The sequence below is a fragment of the Vulpes lagopus genome, chromosome 5 (genome assembly GCF_018345385.1).
Source record: "Vulpes lagopus strain Blue_001 chromosome 5, ASM1834538v1, whole genome shotgun sequence".
NCBI lineage: Eukaryota > Metazoa > Chordata > Mammalia > Carnivora > Canidae > Vulpes > Vulpes lagopus.
The window spans coordinates 78,571,646-78,593,333 of NC_054828.1; the positions used below are offsets into that span (position 1 = coordinate 78,571,646).

The window sequence follows — 21,688 nt, forward strand, 5'->3', positions numbered from 1 at the left end:
GTCCAGTAAGTAACAAATGGGAACTTTAATGTCAGCCATTCAGATGTGAGGCCTTAGACCTCATGTTTGTTCCTCTCTTCTTACAGCCAGAAACCAATAAGGCACTTAACCTGGTGGGATGGAAATACTTGTTTTAAATAACTATAATAGCTACTTCTTTATATACAGTATCAGTATCGAATCCTCATACTACTAATAATTAGATATTATCTTTCCTACTTTATAAATAAATAAACAGTATCAGTATTGAATCCTCATACTACTAATAATTAGATATTATCTTTCCTACTTTATAAATAAATAAACTGGGCAGCCCAGGTGGCTCAGCGGTTTAGCGCCGCCTTTAGCCCGGGGTGTGATCCTGGAGACCAGGGATCGAGTCCCATGTCGGGCTCCCTGCATGGATCCTGCTTCTCCCTCTGCCTGTGTGTCTGCCTCTCTCTCTCTGTCTCTCATGAATGAATAAATAAAATCTTGAAAGAAAGAAAGAAAGAAAGAAAGAAAGAAAGAAAGAAAGAAAGAAAGAAAGAAAGAAAGAAAGAAAGAAAGAAAGGAAGGAAAGAAACTGAAGGTCAGAGAATCTTAAGTAGATGATGTAAAAATCTAACCTACTTCAATGTGATCCTAAAGTTTGCTCTTAGAAGCACTGTTTTCAATGTTAAGCTGACCTTTCAAAAAGCAGGAGCACCTACACCAGTATGTCCTTCTGGACTTGAAAATTTACAAATAAGCCCGTGGTTGTCAAACATTTTGGACATAATATTCTTAAAAGCTATTAAGGATCCCAAAGAGCTTTCATTCATGTGGGTCATATCTATCACATTTACCAAATTGGAATTAAAACTGGGAAAATTTTTCAATGTAAAAACCATAATAAAGCCAGTATATTAACATAGATGTTTTAAATGAAAAATATTTTTCAAAACAAAAATGTATTATTCATGGGACATTGTTTTACATTTTTTACAAATTTCTTCAATGTCTGGCTTAATAGAGCACAGTTGGATTCTCACACCTGCTGTCATGATATCAGACATCACATAGTCTCTGGAAAACTCCACTGGATGCTCATAGCATCTTGTATTAGTTTCCTAGAGCTGATCTAACAAATCTCCATTAGTTTCTTAGGGCTGCCATGACAAAGTAGCACAAACCAGGTAGCTTAAAATGACAGATATGCTCTTGCAGTTCAGGAGGCCAGAGTTCTAACATCAAGGAGTTGGAGTGGGGGTATTTCTTCTGGAGACTGAGGCAGAATTCATTCTATGCCTCTCTCCTAATGTCTGGTGGTTGCCAGAAGTTCTTGGGTGTTCCTTGGCTTATTGCTACATCACTTTAATCCCTGCCTTTGTCTCAAATAGCATCCTTCCCTGTGTATATATTTCTGTTTCTATGCTTATAAGAAAGACACTCAGGATCCCTGGGTGGCGCAGCGGTTTGGCGCCTGCCTTTGGCCCAGGGCGCGATCCTGGAAACCCGAGATCGAATCCCACATTGGGCTCCCGGTGCATGGAGCCTGCTTCTCCCTCTGCCTGTGTCTCTGCCTCTCTCTCTCTCTGTGTGACTATCATAAATAAAAAATAAAAAAAAAATTAAAAAAAAAAGAAAGACACTCATTTCATTTAGGGGCTACCATAATCCTGAATGTCATCTTAAGGTCATCTTCACAGTTTCTGATAGACATGAATTTTGTGGAGACAAACCCAGTGTAATCTGCTGCTGGTATAAAAATATATTCATTCCATCCCAACATTCCCAAAATTATTCACCCATTCCAGCATTAATTCCAAATCTAAATTCTCATCAACATAGGTTTCAACTCAAAGAGTTTCACGTCTCACCCATATAAATCACCCATATACTCCATAGATCCTTCCTGGGTAAGACTCTGGTATGACCTGCCTTGGTCTCCCTTCCACTGGAAGATGCATCAAACTAGAAAATAAGCCATCAGCTTGCAACATACCATAGTGGAAAAGGCATAGGGTAGATACTCCCAAAGGAAGAAAGTGGAAGGAATAAAGAATCACTAGTCTAAAGCAAGGGTACAACACAGCAAGGCAAATTTCATGAAATTTCAAGACCTTAGAATAATCATTTATGGCTTGATCAACATGCCATCTGGGCCCTACAGAGGTTTCACCAGCCCCAACCTTTAGACCTTCAGAAGCCTTGTTGGCCCCATCCTCTCGTCCTCAGCCCAGATATCATTTTACCCTCTGGGCAGCCCATCTCCTATTTATAGAATCCCAGAAGTCTGGCAGCCTTCCTTTATCTTGTCCTCTTCCTGTCCCTGTCAGGCCAAACCAGGAGTATTTCTACTGATGTTACATCCTCAAAAACCTGTCAGTATTCATGCATGTCACGGAGATCCACATCATTAGACATGAGGCTTCTCCATAGATCCTTCCTGGATAACCGCACCTCTATTCCTGGCTTCTGCTGAGATGCCTGATTGTATCTGTAGTCATAAACCTAATCTCTCCAGCACACACACCCTTGGTGACTGCTCCAGAGTATACTTTAGCATTGTTTTGCAGTATGGATATAACGTCAATTTTCAAACTCATCATGTTTTGATTCCTTTTTGCTCTTTAGTTCCTTCCTCAAATGATTTCTTTCCCCTTACATTTTACTAGAAGCAGCAAGAAACCAGGCCACATCTTCCATATTTTGCTTAGAAACCTCAGCGAAACATTCAATGCAAGTGTTTACAAGTTCTACTTTAAACCCCAAAGCAGAACATAAATCAGCCAAGTTTTCTGCCACATTATAACTTTTCCTCCAGTGTCCCACGACATGTTCATTTGAGGTCACACTAGAAGCACGTTTAATGTGCCTATTTCCATCGAAATTTTGTTCATGATGAGGTAGAAGTTCTCTGAGGTGACATGACAGCAGCTTTCTCTGCTGTCCCTATCACTTCCTTCTGAGCCATCCCCAAAGTGGCTTAGAAGTCCATGTTTCTACCAAGTCATCTCAAGATAACCTAGACTTTTTAATTTCTCACGTTGCTCACAATTCTCCCAGCCTTTACTCATTACCCAATTCCAAAGCCACTTCCACATTTTTAGGTATTTGCTCCAGTTAACACCCCACTTCCTGGTATCAAAATCTACCAGTTTTCTGAGGCTTCCATAACGGATCACCACAAACTACGGGAGGGAGGCTGAAGACAAGATATTCATTTCCTTGCAGTTCAGGAAGCCAAAGGTCTGAAAGCTAAGGTGACTGAGGGCTGGGTTCCTTCTGGAGGCTCAAGGAGAATGTGTTCCTGCCTCTGTCCTGGCTTCTGGCACTAGCCTGAGTCCTCAGGGTACCTTGGCTAATAGCTACATCAGGCAAATCCCAATTTCTGCCTCTGTGGTCACACAACTTCCTGTTTCATCACATTGCATCCTTATATAGCAACAGTCACTGTACTTAGGGCCCACTCTAACCTCGCATCACCTCATCTTAACTAATTACGGTTATAAAGACCCTATTTCTAAAGAAGGTCACGTTCATACATATCCGGGTAGACATCAATTTTTGGAGATCACTCTTCAAATTACTAGATTTTAGTATTGTTTTGAGAATATTTTTGATCTTGCAAACTCCTTGAAAGGGTCTTACCAACTCCCAAGGGTCTTAAAATATACTTTGGGAATCACTGATTTCATGGTTTATGTCAGTTCTATTCCATGGCTTTTGGAAGTTACTCCAAACTGAGGAGTGGAGAAGTCTCCATCACTAGCTAGACAACTCTACTACAGAGCAGCTTTCAAATAATGATGCATAATTCCTTTGGCACCAATCATAAGTAACTTCATGAATCTTTACACCTCTGTTCATATTAGCACAGTTAATGTGATTGAAAGATGCCTACTATACTTATTCTTTTATTTTAAAGACAAACATCTAGTGTAAAGATCCTCTATATCGCCTAGAGCTAACAGATAACATTTTAGTCTATTTCTTTCCCATGCCTTCTATGTGTGTGCGTGCACACGGGTGCCTGTGTACGGGAATCATTCTGTAGTTTTAGATACTGTGTAGCTCACACAGTAAAAATAGTACCTTATATTGTGTTTATTTTGAGCCAGTAAGCACTTCACAATAACTCTATAAGGTAGATCTATTGGGCCTATTTTATTTTTTAATATTTTATTATTTATTTTATTTTATAGCAACAGACACCTAAGATCTCATAGCTTCTATGGTTCCAGAATCCAGAGGAGCTCAGTTGGATACTCTGGCTCAACTAGGAATGAATGTGCTTTCAGCCCACTGGTAGGATGCAGTTCCTTGACACGTGGGTCTCTCCTTAGGGAGTCTCACAGCAAGGCAGCTTGGTTTATCGGAACAAGAAGAGTCCAAGAACAGGAGCAAGGCAGAATTCAGTGTTTTATATCTCAAACTTGGAAAAGACATCCCATTACATTTGCTGCCTTCTGCTCTTCAGAAGCCAGTCACTAGGTCCTGACCATACTCACGGGGGAGAGAGAGCTACACAAGGGCAACTGGCACTAGACCTAACGAGGGCTGGGGCCAGCGACTATTGGACCATGTGTGCTCCCCACCCTAAAATCACAGGACAGCTGCTGGGAGCCCATAACATCTCAAAAATTAAGTGACAGGACTGAGAATATAAGGTGGTGTTACTCCTAAGAATCTCAGTCTCATCTCAACACTTAGGGACTTAAATTGTGAGGAAGGGGGAGGGGGGGGCAGACTGTGGATAGTGTATGTAGGCCAGGTGGCTTCTTCCTGAGTTTGTGGCTGGCCTGTAAAGGCTACACTGAGCAGGCTAATCTATTGTGCTGATAGGTAAGTGGAACCCTAGACACAGTTCTGTGCCCAGTGGCAGATACCACTGCCTCCTTGGTAGTGACCAAGATGACCTCCAGGTCATCTGCCAGATTTAGAGACTTCTTTGGGAGAGCTATGAATTAGGACACTTGAACTAAGAAACAATACCAAGTACATCAAGCAGCTAACTTCCAGCTGGGGAATCTCAAAATGGTTAAGCATATCTTCTTTACATAGAGACATATATAAATATATACAAACTTTGATGTTATATTCCTAATAAACCATTCACAGGGCTTTTATTTATGGTATCTCCAGCTTCTACAGGTAACATTGAATGATTTACAAAAGATATTACTCATTACCTGGTTCATGTACTAAGGATTATATCTAGCCAATGGCTGACTAAGCCAGTAAATGTTGATTTAATGACTAGAAAGTGGTTTGGCTTAAAATTTACTTTTTCTTTTTTTAAAGGATTTTATTTATTTCAAGAGAGAGAGAGAACACACAAGCAGGGAAGGGCACAGGGAGAGGGAGAAAGAATCTGAAGCAAATTCTGCACTGAGTGCAGAGCCCAATGAGGGGTTTGATCCCACGACCATGAGATCATGACCTGAGCTGAGACCAAAAGTTGGATGCTTAACAAACTGAGCCACCCAGACACCCCTAAAATTTGCTTTTTAACTCACTAGTTAACCTCAAACCTTTAGAGTTAAGGAGTTTCAAGTATTTTGACCAAAAGTAAGAGCTCAGTTACTTCCTGTGCACATCATTTCATGTCATAAGCTTTCCTTCTCTTTGATTTGTGTAACACCTTCTAGACAAACACCTTTAAATCCCCCACTGTTAATCTTAACTGATGGCAAAGCTATGGATTAAATTCGAGTACCCTCCTGACCTTGTTTTGGTTTGGAAACCATCAAAAACATTCATAGGAAATGCTGTGGTTTCCTATTTTCTGATAAATGTCCAAGAGCCACAAACACGGCCTTTGTTCGCTCAGGAATTAGGATTTACTTTTAATAAGTAACTCACTCCTCTCCCTAGTGGCAGGAACAGACACCTAAAGAAAAGGCTGCTTCTTCAGACTAGAAGCACCTAGAATCCACCATACTATCTTTTCTCTTACATTTTCATAGTTAAGCCTCAGGAACTCTATGCCAAAATAATCTTTACTCATATTCTGCCCAACGAGTAACACCACCACATTCCTGACCTTACACTTCAGTGACTGCCCAGGAACAGTACTAGACTTGTGGCTAGAGACCCTCAGATAATCATACCACAAGAACTGCAGCTCTGAGACTGGCAAGGAAATGGTGACACCACAACACAGCACCTTAAATAAAATGGACAAGTTCACAGGACACCAAATCCTGAAACTGACTCAAGAAGACAGAGAGAGAAAGAGAGACAGTGGAGTAGGAGGACCCTAGGCTCATCTTGTCCAACAAATGCAACTAGATAATGATAAGACCATCCTAAATACCCAGAAGTTGACCTTAAGACTAACAGAACAAACTCCACAACTAAAAGGAGAGAAGAGGCTGCATCAAAGAAGGCAGGAAGTGTAGAGATGTGTTTTAGGGGAGAAATGGATCATGGTTGCTGTGGAGAGGGAGCCATTGTCATGGAGAGGGACATCCAGAGGAACACACCAGGATAATTATTTTCTGAAAGCCATTGGCTTGGAAAAAAAGAAGTGTTTACTTTCACGAGTTCTTCCAACCAGTGGGGGTTAAAGCCTGGAGTTTTAAGTCAGTGGGTTTGGCTGGGATAGAGCCTAGAGGGCACTGTGCTACTCTGGAAGAGATGGCAGGCAAACAACCGCAATGCAGACAGCATGGAAACAGCCATCTGAAAAATGCCTGGGACAAAGGGTGGGTGGGGGGAATATTTATTCCATTCAGAGAGGGTCCCTGAGAGGACACATTCACAGGACATCTCTTGGAACAAAAGGACTGGCTAGCACCATTTCCCACCCCAATCCCTCAGCATAAACACAAAACCATCTGAGGGAAGCAGCTCAGCACTGACACTGGCTGCCTAACTTGCTTACACCAAACTCTACATCCCTGTGCTCTGGCAGGACTGCCCTTCTTCTTCTTAGTCAAGCTTGCTTCAGTTCCAGCGTGGTGGGCCACTACCCCCAGAAGACCAGCACAAACCCCTGTCCACACCATTATCTCCCTACCAGAGATTTCTGCAGGGCCTCAGTTCTGGTGGAAGTGATATCAGGACTCATTTCACAAGCAGACCAGAGCACACTGAGTTAAAACTCACCACATTCAGGCCAGCGACCAAACACTGCCCATGTAGGCAAGGAGAGCCTGGGCAGCCAATTGGCCTGAAAGAGCAGCCAAAACACAACAGCAGAGTGCAGGCAGCACACACTGGAGACACTCCCTGAAGCGCCAGGCCCCAGGCACTATACAACCTCTTTTTCATAAAGGCCATTAGTTTCAGGGACAGGAAACATACTGGCTTTTCTAACACAGAGAAAAGGGCAGAGACTTAGGTGAAATGCCAAGACAGAGTAATTTATCCCAAATGAAAGAACAAGATAAGGCTACAGCCAGAGATCAACATAATACAGATATAAGTAACATAACTGATGGAGAATTTAAAGCAACAAACATAAGGATGTTCACTGCGCTTGAGAAAAGATGACATCAGTGAGATCTTTGCCACAGAGATAAAAGTTAAAAAAGAATCAATGAGAAACAAAGAATGCACTAAGTGAGATTGGGAACAGGCTTAATGCAATGAAGAAGAGGCTGGAAGAAGCAGAGGAATGAATTAGTGGATAAGAAGACAAAATAATGAAGCTGAACTAGAATTATGGAACATGAGCATAGATTTAGGTAACTCAGTGACTCCATCAAACGTATTGACATTCATATCATAGGTATCCCAGAAGAGGACAAGAGAGAAAAGGAGGCAGAAAATTTATTTCCAGAAATAATGGCAGAACACTTCTCTAATCTGGGAAAGGAAACAGACATCCAGATCCAGGAGGCACAGAGAATTCCCATCGAAATCAACAAAAGCAGGCCAACACCCAGACATGTAGTTAAATTTGCAAATATATAGTGATAAAGAAGAAAATCTTAAAAAAAAAAAAAAAAAAAAAAAGACAAAAGAAGTCCCTAACTTACAAGGGAAAACCCATAAAGCTAGCTGGAGATTTCTCAACAGAAATTTGGCAAGTAAGAGGGAGTGGCACTATTTATTCAAAGTGATGAATGGGAAAAATCTGCAGCTAAAAATACTCCATCCAGCAAAGCTATTGCTCATAATAGGAGAAAGAGCTTCCCTGATAAAAATGAAAGGAATTTGTGACCATTAAACCAGCACAGCAAGAAATATTAAAGGGGACTCTGAGTGCAAAGGAGAGACTAAAAGTGACAAAGACAAAAAAAGGATCAGAAAAGATCTCCAGAAATGAGAAAATAAGTAATAAAATGGCAATAAATACATACCTATCAATAATTACTTTGAATGTAAATGGACTAATAAACACATCAATCAAAAGACACGGAGTCAAAACAGATTTAAAAAAAAAAAAAGGAAAAAAGAAAAAAGACTCCTTTATATGCTGCCTACAAGAAACTCATTTTAGACCTAAAGAGACCTGCAGGGTGAAAGGGAGGGGATGGAGTAATATTTATCACGTGAATGGGTATTCAAAAGAAAGCCCAAGTAGCAATGCATCTATTGGACGAACTAGATGAAAGATATAAAAACAGACAAAGGCACTATATAATCATAAAGGGGACAATGCAACAAGAAGACATAACAATTATAAACATTTATGCCCCCAAGTTGGGAAAACTCAAATATATAAAATGATTAATAACAAAAGATAAAAAAAAAAACCCTATGGATAATAACACAGAATAGTAGAGAATTTAATACGCACTTATAACAGCGGACAGATCATCTAAACAGAAAAACCAACATGGAAACTATGGCTTTGAATGATGCACTGCAGCAGATGGACTTAACAGATATATTCAGAACATTCCATCCTAAAATAGCAGAATACACATTCTTTTCAAGATCACATGGGACATTCTCCAGAATAGATCACATAAAATAGGCCTCAACAAATACAAAAAGATTGAGGTCATAGCATGTACCTTTTCTGACCACAATGCTATGAAACTAGAAGTCAACCACAAGAAAAAATCTGGAAAGACCACAAATACATGGCAGTTAAACAACATGCTACTAAATAAACAATGAATGCATTAACCAAGAAACCAAAGAAGAAATAAAAGATACATGGAAACAAGTGAAAATGAAAACAAATGGTCCAAAACCTTTGGGATGTAGCCAAAGTGGTCCTAGGAGGGAAGTACAAAGCAGTGCAGACCACCTCAAGAAGCAAGAAAAATCTCAAATAAACAACCTAACCTTACACCTAAGGAGCTGGAAAAAGAACAACAAATGAAGCCTAAAGAAGGAAAGTAATAAAAATTAGACCAGAAATAAGTGATACAGAAACTAAAAAAGCAATACAACAAATCAAACTAGGAGCTGGTTCTTTGAAAAAAAAAAAAAAAATTGATAAACCTCTAACCAGACATATCAAGAACAAAAAAGAAAGGACTCAAATAAAATCACAAATGGGAGAGCAGAAATAACAATTAGAATATTATGAAAATAATTAGAAAATATTATGAGAAACAATTATAAGACAATATTATGAAAAATTATATGCCAACAAGTTGGACCTGGAAGAAATGGATAAATTTCTAGAAAAATATAAACTACCAAAACTGAAACAAGAATAGAAAATGTAAACAGATTGATAACCAAAAAACAAAAGTCCAGGGCTAGATGGCTTCACAGGGGACTTCTACCAAACATTTAAAGAATTAATACCTATTCTTCTCAAGCTGTTCCAAAAAATGGAAGAGGAAGGAAAATTTCCAAATTCATTCTATTAAGTCAGCATTACCCTGATACCAAAACCAGGTAAAAAAATCCACTAAAAAAGAGAACTATATAGGCGAATATCCCTGATGAACACGAATGCAAAAATTCTCAATAAAATACTAGCAAACCAAATCCAACAGTACATTAAAAGGATCATTTACCATGGTCAAGTGGATTTATTCCTGGGCTGCAAGGGTGCTTCAATATTCACAAATCAATCAACATGATACACTACATTAATAAAAGAAAGGATAAGAACCATATGAGCCTTTCAATAGATGCAAAAAAGTCACTTGACAAAGTACAACATCAATTCATGATAAAAGCCCTTAACAAAGTAAGTTTAGAGGGAACATATTTCAACATAATAAAGACCATATATGAAACACCCACAGTTAATATCATCCCCAATAGGAAAAACTGAGGGCTTTTCTTCTATAATCAGGAAAAAGACATGGAATGTCCATTCCCACCACTATTATTCAACATAGTACTGAAGTCCTAGCCACAGCAATCAGACAAAAAGAAATAAAATGCATCCAAATTGGCAAATTTGCAGATGACATGATACTCAATTAGAAAACCTGAAAGACTCCACTAAAAACCTGCTAGACCTGATAAGCAAATACAGTAGAGTTGCAGTATACAAAACAACATACAGAAATCTGTTACATTTCTATACACCAATAATGAAGCAGCAGGAAGAGAAATCAAGGAATCCATCTCATTTACTATTACATCAAAAACGTAAGATACAATGGAAGAACAAATATTATTAAAGTGTCTATACCATCCAAAGCAATCTACACATTATATGCAATCCCTATCAAAATACCACCAGCATTTTTCACACAGCTAGAACAAACAGTCCTAAAATTTGTGTGAAACTACAAAAGATTCCAAATAGCTAAAGCAATCTTGAAAAAGAAAAGCAAAGCTGGAGGTATCACAGTTCCAGACTTCAAATTATATACAAATCTATAGTCATCAAAACAGTATGTTACTGACACAAAAAATAAACATCTATGGAACAGAACAGAAAACCCAGAAATGAACCCACAACTATATGGTCAATTAATCTGTGAGAAAGCAAGAAAGAATATCTGATAGGAAAAAAGACAGTCTCTTAAATGGTGATGGGAAAACTGGACAGAAACATGCAAAAGAAAGAAACTGGACCACTTTCTTATACCAAACATAAAAATCAATTCAAAATGGACTAAAGACCTAAATGTGAGATAGGAAACCATCAAAATCCTAGAGAACACAGGCAGTAACCTCTTTGTGGCCATAGCAACTTCTTTCTGGCTATGTCTCCTGAGGCAAGGGAGACAAGATCTGTGCTATAGGACATTTATGAAAGAAATTGAAGATGACACAAAGAGGGATCCCTGGGTGGTGCAGTGGTTTAGCGCCTGCTTTTGGCCCAGGGCACCATCCTGGAGACCCAGGATCGAATCCCATGTCGGGCTCCCGGTGCATGGAGCCTGCTTCTCCCTCTGCCTATGTCTCTGCCTCTCTCTCTATATATATATCATAAATAAAAATAAAAAAATAATAATAATAAAAATAAATTAAAAAAGATGACACAAAGAAATGGAATGAATGTGTATATAGACACACATACACCATATGTATATACATATATATGTATAGAACATATATGTGCATGTATATACTATGTACACACAGAGAGAGAAATATTACTCAGCCATAAAAAAGAATGAAATCTTGCATTTGCAATGATGTGGATGGAGCCAGACAGTATTATGGTAAGTGAAATAAGTCAGAAAACAAACGCCATATGATTTAACTTGTATGTGAAATTTAAGAAACAAAAAAGCAAAGGGATTCAGCTGTAGAGAATAAACTTTTGGTTACACAGTGGGGAGGTGGGTGGGTGGGGGTGGTCTAAATAGGTGATGAGGATTAAGGAGTGTGCTTGTGATCAGCACCAGGTGTCCTATGGAAGTGTTGAACTGCTGAATGGACACGTGATTCTAATATTACACTGTACATTAACTAGTTGGAATTTAAATAAATCTTAAAAAAAAAAAAAAAAAAAAAAAGACACAGAAATCTGAACAGAACTGCATCAAGGTTGTAGTTGTTAACTTACTTAAAAATGTCCCAACAAGAGAAGCCAGGCCCAAAGGAATGTGTCCGTTTCTCCTCCTAAAATATTCCCATCCCCTCAAATCCTATGTATGTATGTATGTATGTATGTATGTATGTATGTATGTATATATGTATGTATGTATATGGTATTAATCACCCAGAAGCCCAACAAAGCATCTCAGCTTGACTATACTTTAATTAGAAACAGCTCTTTAGAGAAGTACAATTTAGCAATTAGCTATTTTTATATACAGATATAACCACCAGTATAGGCTGTTTTAGATCATTTTTATGTCCTTTTCAGCTCTGTAAGTCCATGAGTCTGTATTTAATGGGAGAGGGCAATCAATTCTGCACCTGATAGTCTCTGGAGGAGATAAAACGTAATACAAAAAGTAACACATCAACTAATCTCCTGTTATCACAGAAATAAGAAAAACTTTTGAAATATTCATTTCAGCTCTAGTCAAGCAACTAGTAAAAATATTCATTGTTCCCTGCTAGAATGGGAACAATTCCTGAAGGGCTCAGCCTTTGAGGTCACAGAAAGATTTTAAACTATTATGCCTTAAGTCCAAAAAATGGAGCCCAGAATCCTGCACTGGGCATTTCCTCAAGCAAAGCTAGGAAATATATCCTGACATCTTCTGCAACACACCAAGCTCTGTTACTTGTTTATTTTCAAGTTGGCACCAATTCTGCTGCTTAGTTTAGAAGTTCCTTTAAATAGAAAAAAAAAAAAAGGGCACATTTCAGTTCTAAGTATATGTTAAAATTAGCTTCTCCCTCTTTTTCCTCTTCCTCTTTTTTTCTTCCAAGTGGCTGGTTGCATCAGCAAAAAACATAACTTCACTTTTTGCCTCGCATTCCCTCTTGAGATATTCAAGACCTGCCCTGTTGAAGCCAATAACATCCTGGAGAGGGACAAAAGAAAGATTAAATGACCTCTCTCTTACTTCAGTTCAACACAGCAGCATATGTGAGTCAGGGGAACCGATGTTTCTGGCACTCTTACTCATCCCTCCTTGTCTAAGGTCTTTCTGGTTTGGTTTAGTTTTCTTCTATTTCTACCAGCTCCAATGAAAATACTTACCTCAAATACACATACATGTCTGGTCAATATCACCAAAGACAAGGCACAGTTCACTATGCTGCTTCTAAGTCACACACACACACCAGGATTCCCCCCTCATTACTGTACTCCTACAAGTATACCTACCCGGACTTGGCTGACTTTTGAAATAGTTGTTTCCTTTAGCTTTTCAATCACTGGCACAAGCATTTGGTTACTAGTGATCTGCCCGAAGTGAATTCTAATAGAAAAGCAAAACAGTCATGTGACAAAAGAGGTAGTGGTTCTGGCTCTGCTTAACCCTTCTAGAAAAGCATATAGACAATATCAAAGTAAACAAAACAAAACAGAAAAAGATTCATTTTATCATATGGCAGTATAGAAATGCTTCTGGCAAAAAATAGCTAAAGATATTTCTTTCCTGCTAATCAATTTTATCTGATGTCAATTTTAACAATACTATGGTAAAAATCATAACTTGTGCAAAGCTGGCTCTTTTTGCAGCCAACTCCATGCAGCCACAGACTTACAAAATGGTATTTCATAGAAGGCTCAGAGAGAAATGAACACCTTAAGAAATACTAACTCAACAAAGATTTATTCATATTTCCAGTAAAGCCACTGCAATAAAAGATATAGTCTCTGATCAGTAAGACTCTGACCTTGGGTATTAAGATGATGTCCATGAACTCATGCTCCTGAGTACCCTCAAGCTCACCTGTGACCTGCCACAGCTACTTGTATAGTACTCCCCATCTACAACCCCCTGATAAGCTGGAAGCACTCATGGTATTTCACTTAGAATCAGTAACCCTGATTTCAATAGTACATATGCTATAGTGATAAGAAGTTATTAGTAACATTGTTGAGTTATCAATTTAAGGCCTCAGGACTTGCCCAAAATTATAAATCTGGCAACAGAATATATATACATATATATATGTATGTATGTATGTATGTATGTATGTATGTATCCCTGTTCTTTTGCTACCATCTTGATGGAATAAAAGGAACAGAGAATTAAGAATCATGAAAATAGATCAAATATCAATTTGTTAAATATACATGTTTGTTTGTTTTTTTTTTTTTTTCGGTTTTTTAACTATTGGGTATTGGCTGATCAATCTGTATTTTGTCTTCAGAACAGCATTTTAGAGTGTTCAATCTCTTTTTGTTTTCTGCTATAACAGCTGGAGACCGAGGGGCAGAGAGCAAGATAAAAGAGTATATTCTTAAACTCTTGTAAATATGTTCTTTTCAATTACACACTAAGAGGAATTGTTCATATTTAAGAATAATCCCATAAATATATTTTGTTTCTTCTTTCCCTCCGTGTATGCCCTTTCTTTTCCATTTGTTTCTAGAGACCTGAAAAATAAAGGCACTATTCCTTATGACGCTGTTATGAAGACTAAACTAAATCATTTTGCTTCAACAGTTAAAAAGATAACAAATGAGGCAAACTGGCCACTCAGTGATGGCCTCTCAGCAAACAGACAAGGACTAGAGCTACTGCAACCTGGAGACCTGTGCTTACGGAAGTGTCCCTGAGCAATGCTCTATCTTGTTACTTCAGAAGTAGGTCATCACTATTATTGTTTAAGCACAAGACTGATTCTGCAGGATCAGGAATAATTTGTCACACAACAAGTGAAATCCTGTAACCATCTCTCAGTCTGAAACAACAGATTTCTTAACTCCAAAGCATTGATTCTGTCCATCAGTTCAAGTAACACTGGAGTGGTGAGACCAAGTAGACACAGTGTTCTTTGGAAAGGATGTTACCTGAGCAGAAAGAAGAGGCACCTACACAGAAGTTCGATATCAGAGCCCAGCTGGATGAATTCATTAAGGAGCTTAAGGAGGTCTGGGACATACGAAAAAGGTAGCACAAGCAGAGATTCTTCTAGCTCGCTGAAGAAGACAGTAAACATGACATGAACAAGAAATGTTTATTTAAATAGTATGAACTGTTCATCTATATCCTGAATGGTTTCTTCTTTTCTGTTTTATTTTTTATATTCAGTATTTTCATTTATCTGATGCATTCTGGTCCACGGCATGATAGGAGAATCTGACTTTTTTCCCCTCAGATAACTCATTTCTCCAAAGTCTTTTGTTGAACATTCCACCTTTATATGATACTTCTTTTACCATACATCGAGTCCTTACATATGCGACTCTGTTTCAGGGCTTTCAAGTCTATTTCAATGATTGATTCTGACAACAATCCTATAGTATTTTAGTTTTGCTGACTTTAAAAGCTTTTTAATCCGGGAGAACAGCTCTCTTTTGCTACTCTTCTAGTTTGTTTTGTTTTACTTCTCTTGAACTAGTTCTAGTATCATTTCATCAACTCCAATTTCAAATCTCAAGAGGATTTCAACTGAGTTACAAACCTATGAACTAGTTAATAAAAAGAAAGACAAAAAACTTAAATCTTCAGAACATAGACTATTTCCTTCTAGAAATGTACAATACTTCCATTAACTTAAATTTTGTTGTACGTTTCTCCCAGGAAGATTCATCATTATCCTCAGATAGCCTGTTCTTATTAAAATGGACATATTTAGATATTAAGAATTACTATGAAAATAATTTTCAAAAAATAAAAATAAAAAATTTTCAGTAGCTAAAACTCACAAATAAAATCCAAAGGTAAATCACAAATGAGAAACATTATTGCAAAAATACATGACAAAAAATTCTTAAAAACCAGTAAGAAAGTGATGCTTGGGTGGCTCAGCGGTTGAGCAGCTGCCTTTGGCTAAGGGCGTGATCCCGGGATCTGGGATCGAGTCCCACATCAGACTCCTTGCAGGGAGCCTGCTTCTCCCTCTGCCTGGGTCTCTGCCTCTGTCTCTCTGTCTCTCATGAATCTTTAGAATTCTTTAAAAAATTCTTTAAAAAAACAAAAAACAAAAAACAAAAACCAGTAAGAAAGTACTGGAGTACAAGAAAAGGAAAGTAAAAATTCACAGAAAAAAACCCACAAATGACCAACAAATATTAAATTTTTGCTTCATTAATAATAGAAAGAAATTAAAATGACACAATACAACCTTTTGCCTCTAAAACTGGCAAAGAATTTTTTTAAGCCTGGTCAACATCACTACAAGCTTTCTGAAAAGTAATTCAGCAACAAAACCTTTAAAAACTCATACTCATCAGTTATTGTTCTGCTACAACAAAGATTTCCATGTAAAGGTTTTCGTCGAAGCAGTACTGATAATAGCAAAAAACAAAAGCAAATCCGATAGTAATTATACATATAATGGAATGTTTTGATAGAATTCATTTTTTCTTTTTAAAAATATTTAATTATTCATGAGAGACACACAGAGAGAGGCAGATACATAGGCAGAGGGAGAAGGAGGCTCTTCACAGGGACCCTGGTGTGGGACTTGATCCCAGGACCTTGGGATCACGACCAGAGCCAAAGGCAGATGCTAGACCACTGAGCCACCCAGGCGCCCCATGTTTTGATAGAATTCCATGAATGTAGTTTTGAAGAATATTAGTAACTTGAGCAAATGCTCAGGGAATATTCCATGAAAAAAATACACAATATAAAATTATATACAGAAGATTCCAATTGTGTATGGACACAGAAATAAGGCAAAGGAAATAACACAACCAAAAAAGGTTACCAGTTGGTACTTGTGATTGATGATACAGGATTTCATTACCTACAATATAAAGTAGGACTACCCTTCACTTGTCTCTAAAAGTATCTCCCTTCACACATTAGGAGGAGCCTGCTAGTTCTGCTTCTAAAAGGACATCATAATATACTGTTTTCCACGAAAACATTGACATGGTTAAACCTATAAGGAAAATAAACATCAATTATAACTTCTGCTTATCTCATGGTCAGACAACCATTCAATAACTGATGTTAGTGGACAAATTCTAGTCATTGTACTTTGGGACTCACCTTGACTTGATTCCTTTAAAAATCTCCAACACATAAGCTGAAGGCTATAAAGGAAACATGAGAACTTTAGTGGTACTCTAGGTTGATTTCTACTGAAGCTCCCTAATTCCCATCTAAAAACCAAGGATCCCACTCACAGGAGAAACAGCATTCTAAGATGGCAATACATGCACAGGCTTAGATTGTCACATGTGGGTTCACTTCCCAACTCTGTTACCTTCTGTCTGTAAGTCAGGCCAATTTCCCATCTGTAAAATGAGGCTACATTGACTCACATGATGACCCTGATGAATGATACAGGCAAGTAAAGTACTAAGTCTAGAGACTGCTATGTAAGCATACACTGTCCCATTTCTCTCTTTCTCCTCCTCTGTCTGATTTACATCAACTTTTCCTCTAAGAACCTCAATTTCAAAATTCACTTAGATGAACAGAATTTTCAGAGGGTTCTGGATACTGAACAAAAATAGGCACTAGAAAATATGAGAATGCCAGTCCAGTCAGACCAGAAAGAATGACTTAGAAGTTATACTAAAACTTTTGAAATGCTCAATACCCTAGAGGGCAGGAAAGACTTAGAAGTTACACTTGGTCCTTTTGAAATGCTCAATACCCTAGAGGACAGGAGAGGTGTTAATGGCAAAGTACTTCCCAATATATTCAGCCTGAGATCATGCCTCTGCACTTCCTGCTGTGACTCTCTTGTCCCTGAAAAGTACCTCTGAGTAACCAAGGGGGAACCGTTAGACACTACTCACAGAGATATTGCCATAAGCCATCAGGATGGGATTAATGGGAAGAGGAACCTGTCAAGAAATCATTAGATCAAGTTATTAAAAAACAAGGCTCTGACAGTGCTTGTCACAGGCAGGGCAATGACAGTACGGTTTTTAAAAGGGAGACCCTACAAATGGAAAGAGTATAAAAGAGTATAAAAGAGTCATCAGGACTTTTAGTTTCCATTGCGCTTATGAATGAGTTTGGGCAATATATTTCATCTAGAAGCCTGTAATGGTTGCAGTATATCTGAAACCACACCAGGAGTTTCTGCTGCTTCCGGTGAGCACTTCATCCTGAGGTTTCTTCTCCCTCACTTTTTATCCAGACCCAACTCCCCTCTTTCCAATCCCTCAACTCCTTCTAATACTTGGAATTAGAAAAGACTCTATTACATTTATGTCATTTCCTAATCTGAGTCAGTAACTCCCAAGTGACAGTGTTCTCAGAAGTTCTATGGATACATGTTTCTCAGAGTGTAGCTCCATGGGCTATCTCACCTCTTTCCCTGCAGCTTTACAAATAGCTTTGTGTTCCTTCCTTTTCGCAGTCTCCTCTCGGTATAGCTCAACAGCCTCCATGATCCTCTCAGCCTACAATGATGGCAACAAAGGAGAGAAATCATTGCCACATGCCCCAGCATCCTGGAACCCTGCAATTGGAAGGCCTGACTGGAAAAGTACCACCTAGCTTGAACTGGTTTAATAAACGTATGCCAAGAGTGTCAAACAGTAGGTAATGATGTCTCTGGTGTTTGTTTTCTGTTTAATGTACAGAGAGGAGACTAAGCATCTTGGGTTTAGGGGAGGCCATATGGATGCCTCCATGTGGAGGAGGGCTGCTCCTGGGACCCCTGAGGGGTGCTGCTTCCAGGAGATCAAGCTTTCCCTTCTAGAAACCATGTACCGATTCGGCAGGACTGCTGTCTTTGGTTGCAAGGGAAAACCAGAGGTTCTGAGCTCCATCTATGAATTTCAACAACTTTTTGCCACAAAAGGGCTACCTGGTTGGTAAGAAGTTGGGATCTTCCTTAAAAATGTATGTATCTATAGATTTAGATACAGAATGTATATTAACTTACTGCTTTGACCGTTTCAATAGTTTTCTTTCCAGTAAAGTAATTGTCACCTTGAGTCTCTCCTGGAACCTGCCAGAAACAGAGATCCTTGACAATACTGTTGACAGGCAATAAAAAACCAATAAAGTAATCTTACATCCAGAAAAGAACAGGCATCACTGTGTTATGATAAAGGTTACATGGTGTTACCAACTACCCATTAATAAAGTACTCAGGTGCCAGACACTATTAAGTATTTTATATTCATTATAAGAATATCCTACTCTCTAAAAGTATAAAGTGTCCAATTTCTAAAATTTTTAAATTTTATTTTTGTTCTATGATTCTCTGAAGCCTCCTTAAAACAAAACAAAACAAAAAACGCCAGAATGACAAATTTGGTCAGTCATTTGTCCCACAAAATCAGGATATATAGTTAAATCAAATAGGACTACACAGATTGTTTCCCACATCAACTGATGGGAAACAACTTTAGCATCTGGCCCCAATTCTAATTCCATTAGAAATTCTTGAAATTAAAGTAAATTCCAATAAGATAATTATAGGGCTCGATCTTGGGGTCCCAAAAGATTTACTTACTACTGGTTGGTCTTCTTTGGCCACATTCTCCTCATATTCTGCTTCCCTTTGCTGTCAAGAGACAGATAAAATTAATTTGGAAGAAAAATCATGGTCTCTATATGAAGTGAAATGAGACAGGGACGAGCTGCTTCTTTCAAAATGCAGTCCCCTGTTGGTATCTCTGTCTCTGCGTGGTTGCCGAAACAGTGACAGGGTGTTGGAAACCTCTCCTGGAGTCAGGCCTGACTGAGGGGTAGCCGCATTAGATAGAATTCTTAGGCTAGGACAGCAGGTTCAGATACCCACCAGCATGTTTTTTTTTTTTTTTTTTAAATTTTGTGTATTCATGAGAAACACAGAGAGAGGCAGAGACACAGGCAGAGAGAGAAGCAGGCTCCCTGCAGGGAGCCCAATGTAGGACTTGATCCCAGACCTTGGGATCACAACATGAGCCAAAGGCAGACACTCAACCACTGAGCCACCCAGGCATTTCCCCAACAGCATGTTCTGTAACCAAGCCTTACCATCTCCCTTTCTTCCTCAAGAATAAGAGGCTCCCTTGTTCTTTCCCAAAGTCTCAGAGATTTGTCATGGGACGATGACACAACATAGTCTCCACTAGGGCTTACAGCCAAGCACCAGATCTCCTGGTGGTGCCCCTGGAGAGAGAGAAGACACAAAAACAAAAAACCCTGAGAAGGAACACCTTATTCCTTAACCGATACCTGCTCTACATTGAGTGGGAGATCAACATTCAGTCTTAAAAGTGGTTCTCAAGTACTGAGCAACCAAAGCAGGAAAGTGGTTACCTCCAGAGTCTGTATGTGTTCAAATTTGTCTGCATCCCACTGCTTAATCTTGTGGTCCTTGCCAGTGGTGAAGAAGAGGTGGGACTTGGGTACAAACTGCAGGTACATCACACTGAAAAGTGAGAAAAGTGATCAAATGTCATGTCATGTCATGTCATCAAATGTCATGCTAGTGAAGAGCCTCGCACACATTTGTGAAGAGCTAGTTCTAGGATGCTTAATTATTTAGAGTTTTAAATTTATGACTGCCTAAACAGACATAGATGCTTGAAGGAAATGATATGTACAGGTGACTCAAAGGTCTGCACCTACCTGTCATCATGTGCAAAGAGAGACTTATGGCAGTCTCCGAAGTCCAAGCCCCAGATTTTCACATTCCTGTCGGCAGAGCCCGTTGCTATTAGTGCCCCATCCTACAGAGGAAGAGGTAAACTGTGACTTTACTTGATTATCAGAAACTCTACAGTTAGATAAAACAAGATAAATCAGAACATTTAGCCCATTTCTCTCAGAAACATTAAAATACCATGCAATTTCACCTCTATCAAGAGCACCTATTTCTCTGCTTTTACCTAAGATTTCCTTAAAAAGCTTGTTGAGTAAAAGCAAGAACTCTGCTGGTTCCAAAGTTTTTATACTGCTACAGGGTGGTGGTGTGCCTTGATGTCGGAATATGTTCTGAATTACAATATTGTAATTGTTTATATACTTCCTTAAATAGGACGAAGAATCTTGAATCTGTCATAGGATTTAGGGGAAGAGGGGAGGAGGAAGAAAGAAGAGTCTGGGAAAGAACCTACTAAAATGATTGCAACCCAGCCTTTTATCCTACATTCTCTATTTCTCTTATCCTACGTCAATGCCTCACTCAAATAGTTGTCAGCATAATAAGAACATCAGAAATATCTTGTGCTGTTCATGTACTAATCATAGACGGTGAGAGCATGGAATCCTTTCATAGAGACTAGGCACTGTCTTTAAATACATTATTCCCACTTTTATCCATAACTAGACGTTGCAAAAATATGATTTTGCTATGGCTATAGTGCAAAATATTGTAAATGTCCAAATATGAAGCCAAGTTCTATCTTACTCACCAGCATCACCTTCTAGACTTTTTAAAATCTTTTGTATATTCAGGTGCTCTACCAATGATAGCATTTTATTTTTTAAATATTTTACTAATTTATTTGAGAGAGCAAGAGAAAGAGTGTGTGCACATGAGCAGGGGAGAGGCAGAGAGAGAGAAGCAGACTCCCCACTGAGCAGGGGAGCCCAACTTGGGGCTTGATCCCAGGTCCCAGGATCATGATCTGAGCTGAAAGCAGATGCTTAACCAAAGGAGTAACCCAGGCTCCCCCGACCCTCCAATTATATATTTTAGACAACAAGATACTGGGGAATCCACAATAGGGAGTTAGTTCTAAGGATTAATTCAGATATTTGTGAACATATTCTGAAAACCCTAATGTAATTAATATATATGTATTATATACATATTATAATTATAATTAATTGTACTATACATATAGTACAATTACAATATTCGGAAAGTCTTAAAGTAATTAATATATATGTTTTATATACATTATAATTAT

At 38.5% G+C, this 21,688-nt stretch overlaps 1 protein-coding gene across 3 annotated transcripts in view; it reads right to left on the reverse strand.

Moving 5' to 3' along the window:
- Positions 1–12,034: 12,034 nt before the first annotated feature.
- The window catches only part of WDR3 (WD repeat domain 3), a 29,358-nt gene continuing 19,704 nt past the window's right edge, over positions 12,035–21,688 (reverse strand). For all 3 annotated transcript variants that reach the window (XM_041754553.1, XM_041754552.1, XM_041754551.1), the window contains exons 17-27: positions 20,403–20,503; positions 20,091–20,202; positions 19,806–19,940; positions 19,300–19,350; positions 18,724–18,789; positions 18,143–18,235; positions 17,624–17,671; positions 16,866–16,909; positions 14,714–14,842; positions 13,076–13,169; positions 12,035–12,770 (exon numbers count right to left, since the gene is read on the reverse strand). In XM_041754553.1, the coding sequence (XP_041610487.1) occupies positions 12,615–12,770; positions 13,076–13,169; positions 14,714–14,842; positions 16,866–16,909; positions 17,624–17,671; positions 18,143–18,235; positions 18,724–18,789; positions 19,300–19,350; positions 19,806–19,940; positions 20,091–20,202; positions 20,403–20,503 (1,029 nt within the window). In that variant the 3' untranslated portion in view covers positions 12,035–12,614. The remainder of the gene's footprint in view (positions 12,771–13,075; positions 13,170–14,713; positions 14,843–16,865; positions 16,910–17,623; positions 17,672–18,142; positions 18,236–18,723; positions 18,790–19,299; positions 19,351–19,805; positions 19,941–20,090; positions 20,203–20,402; positions 20,504–21,688) is intronic.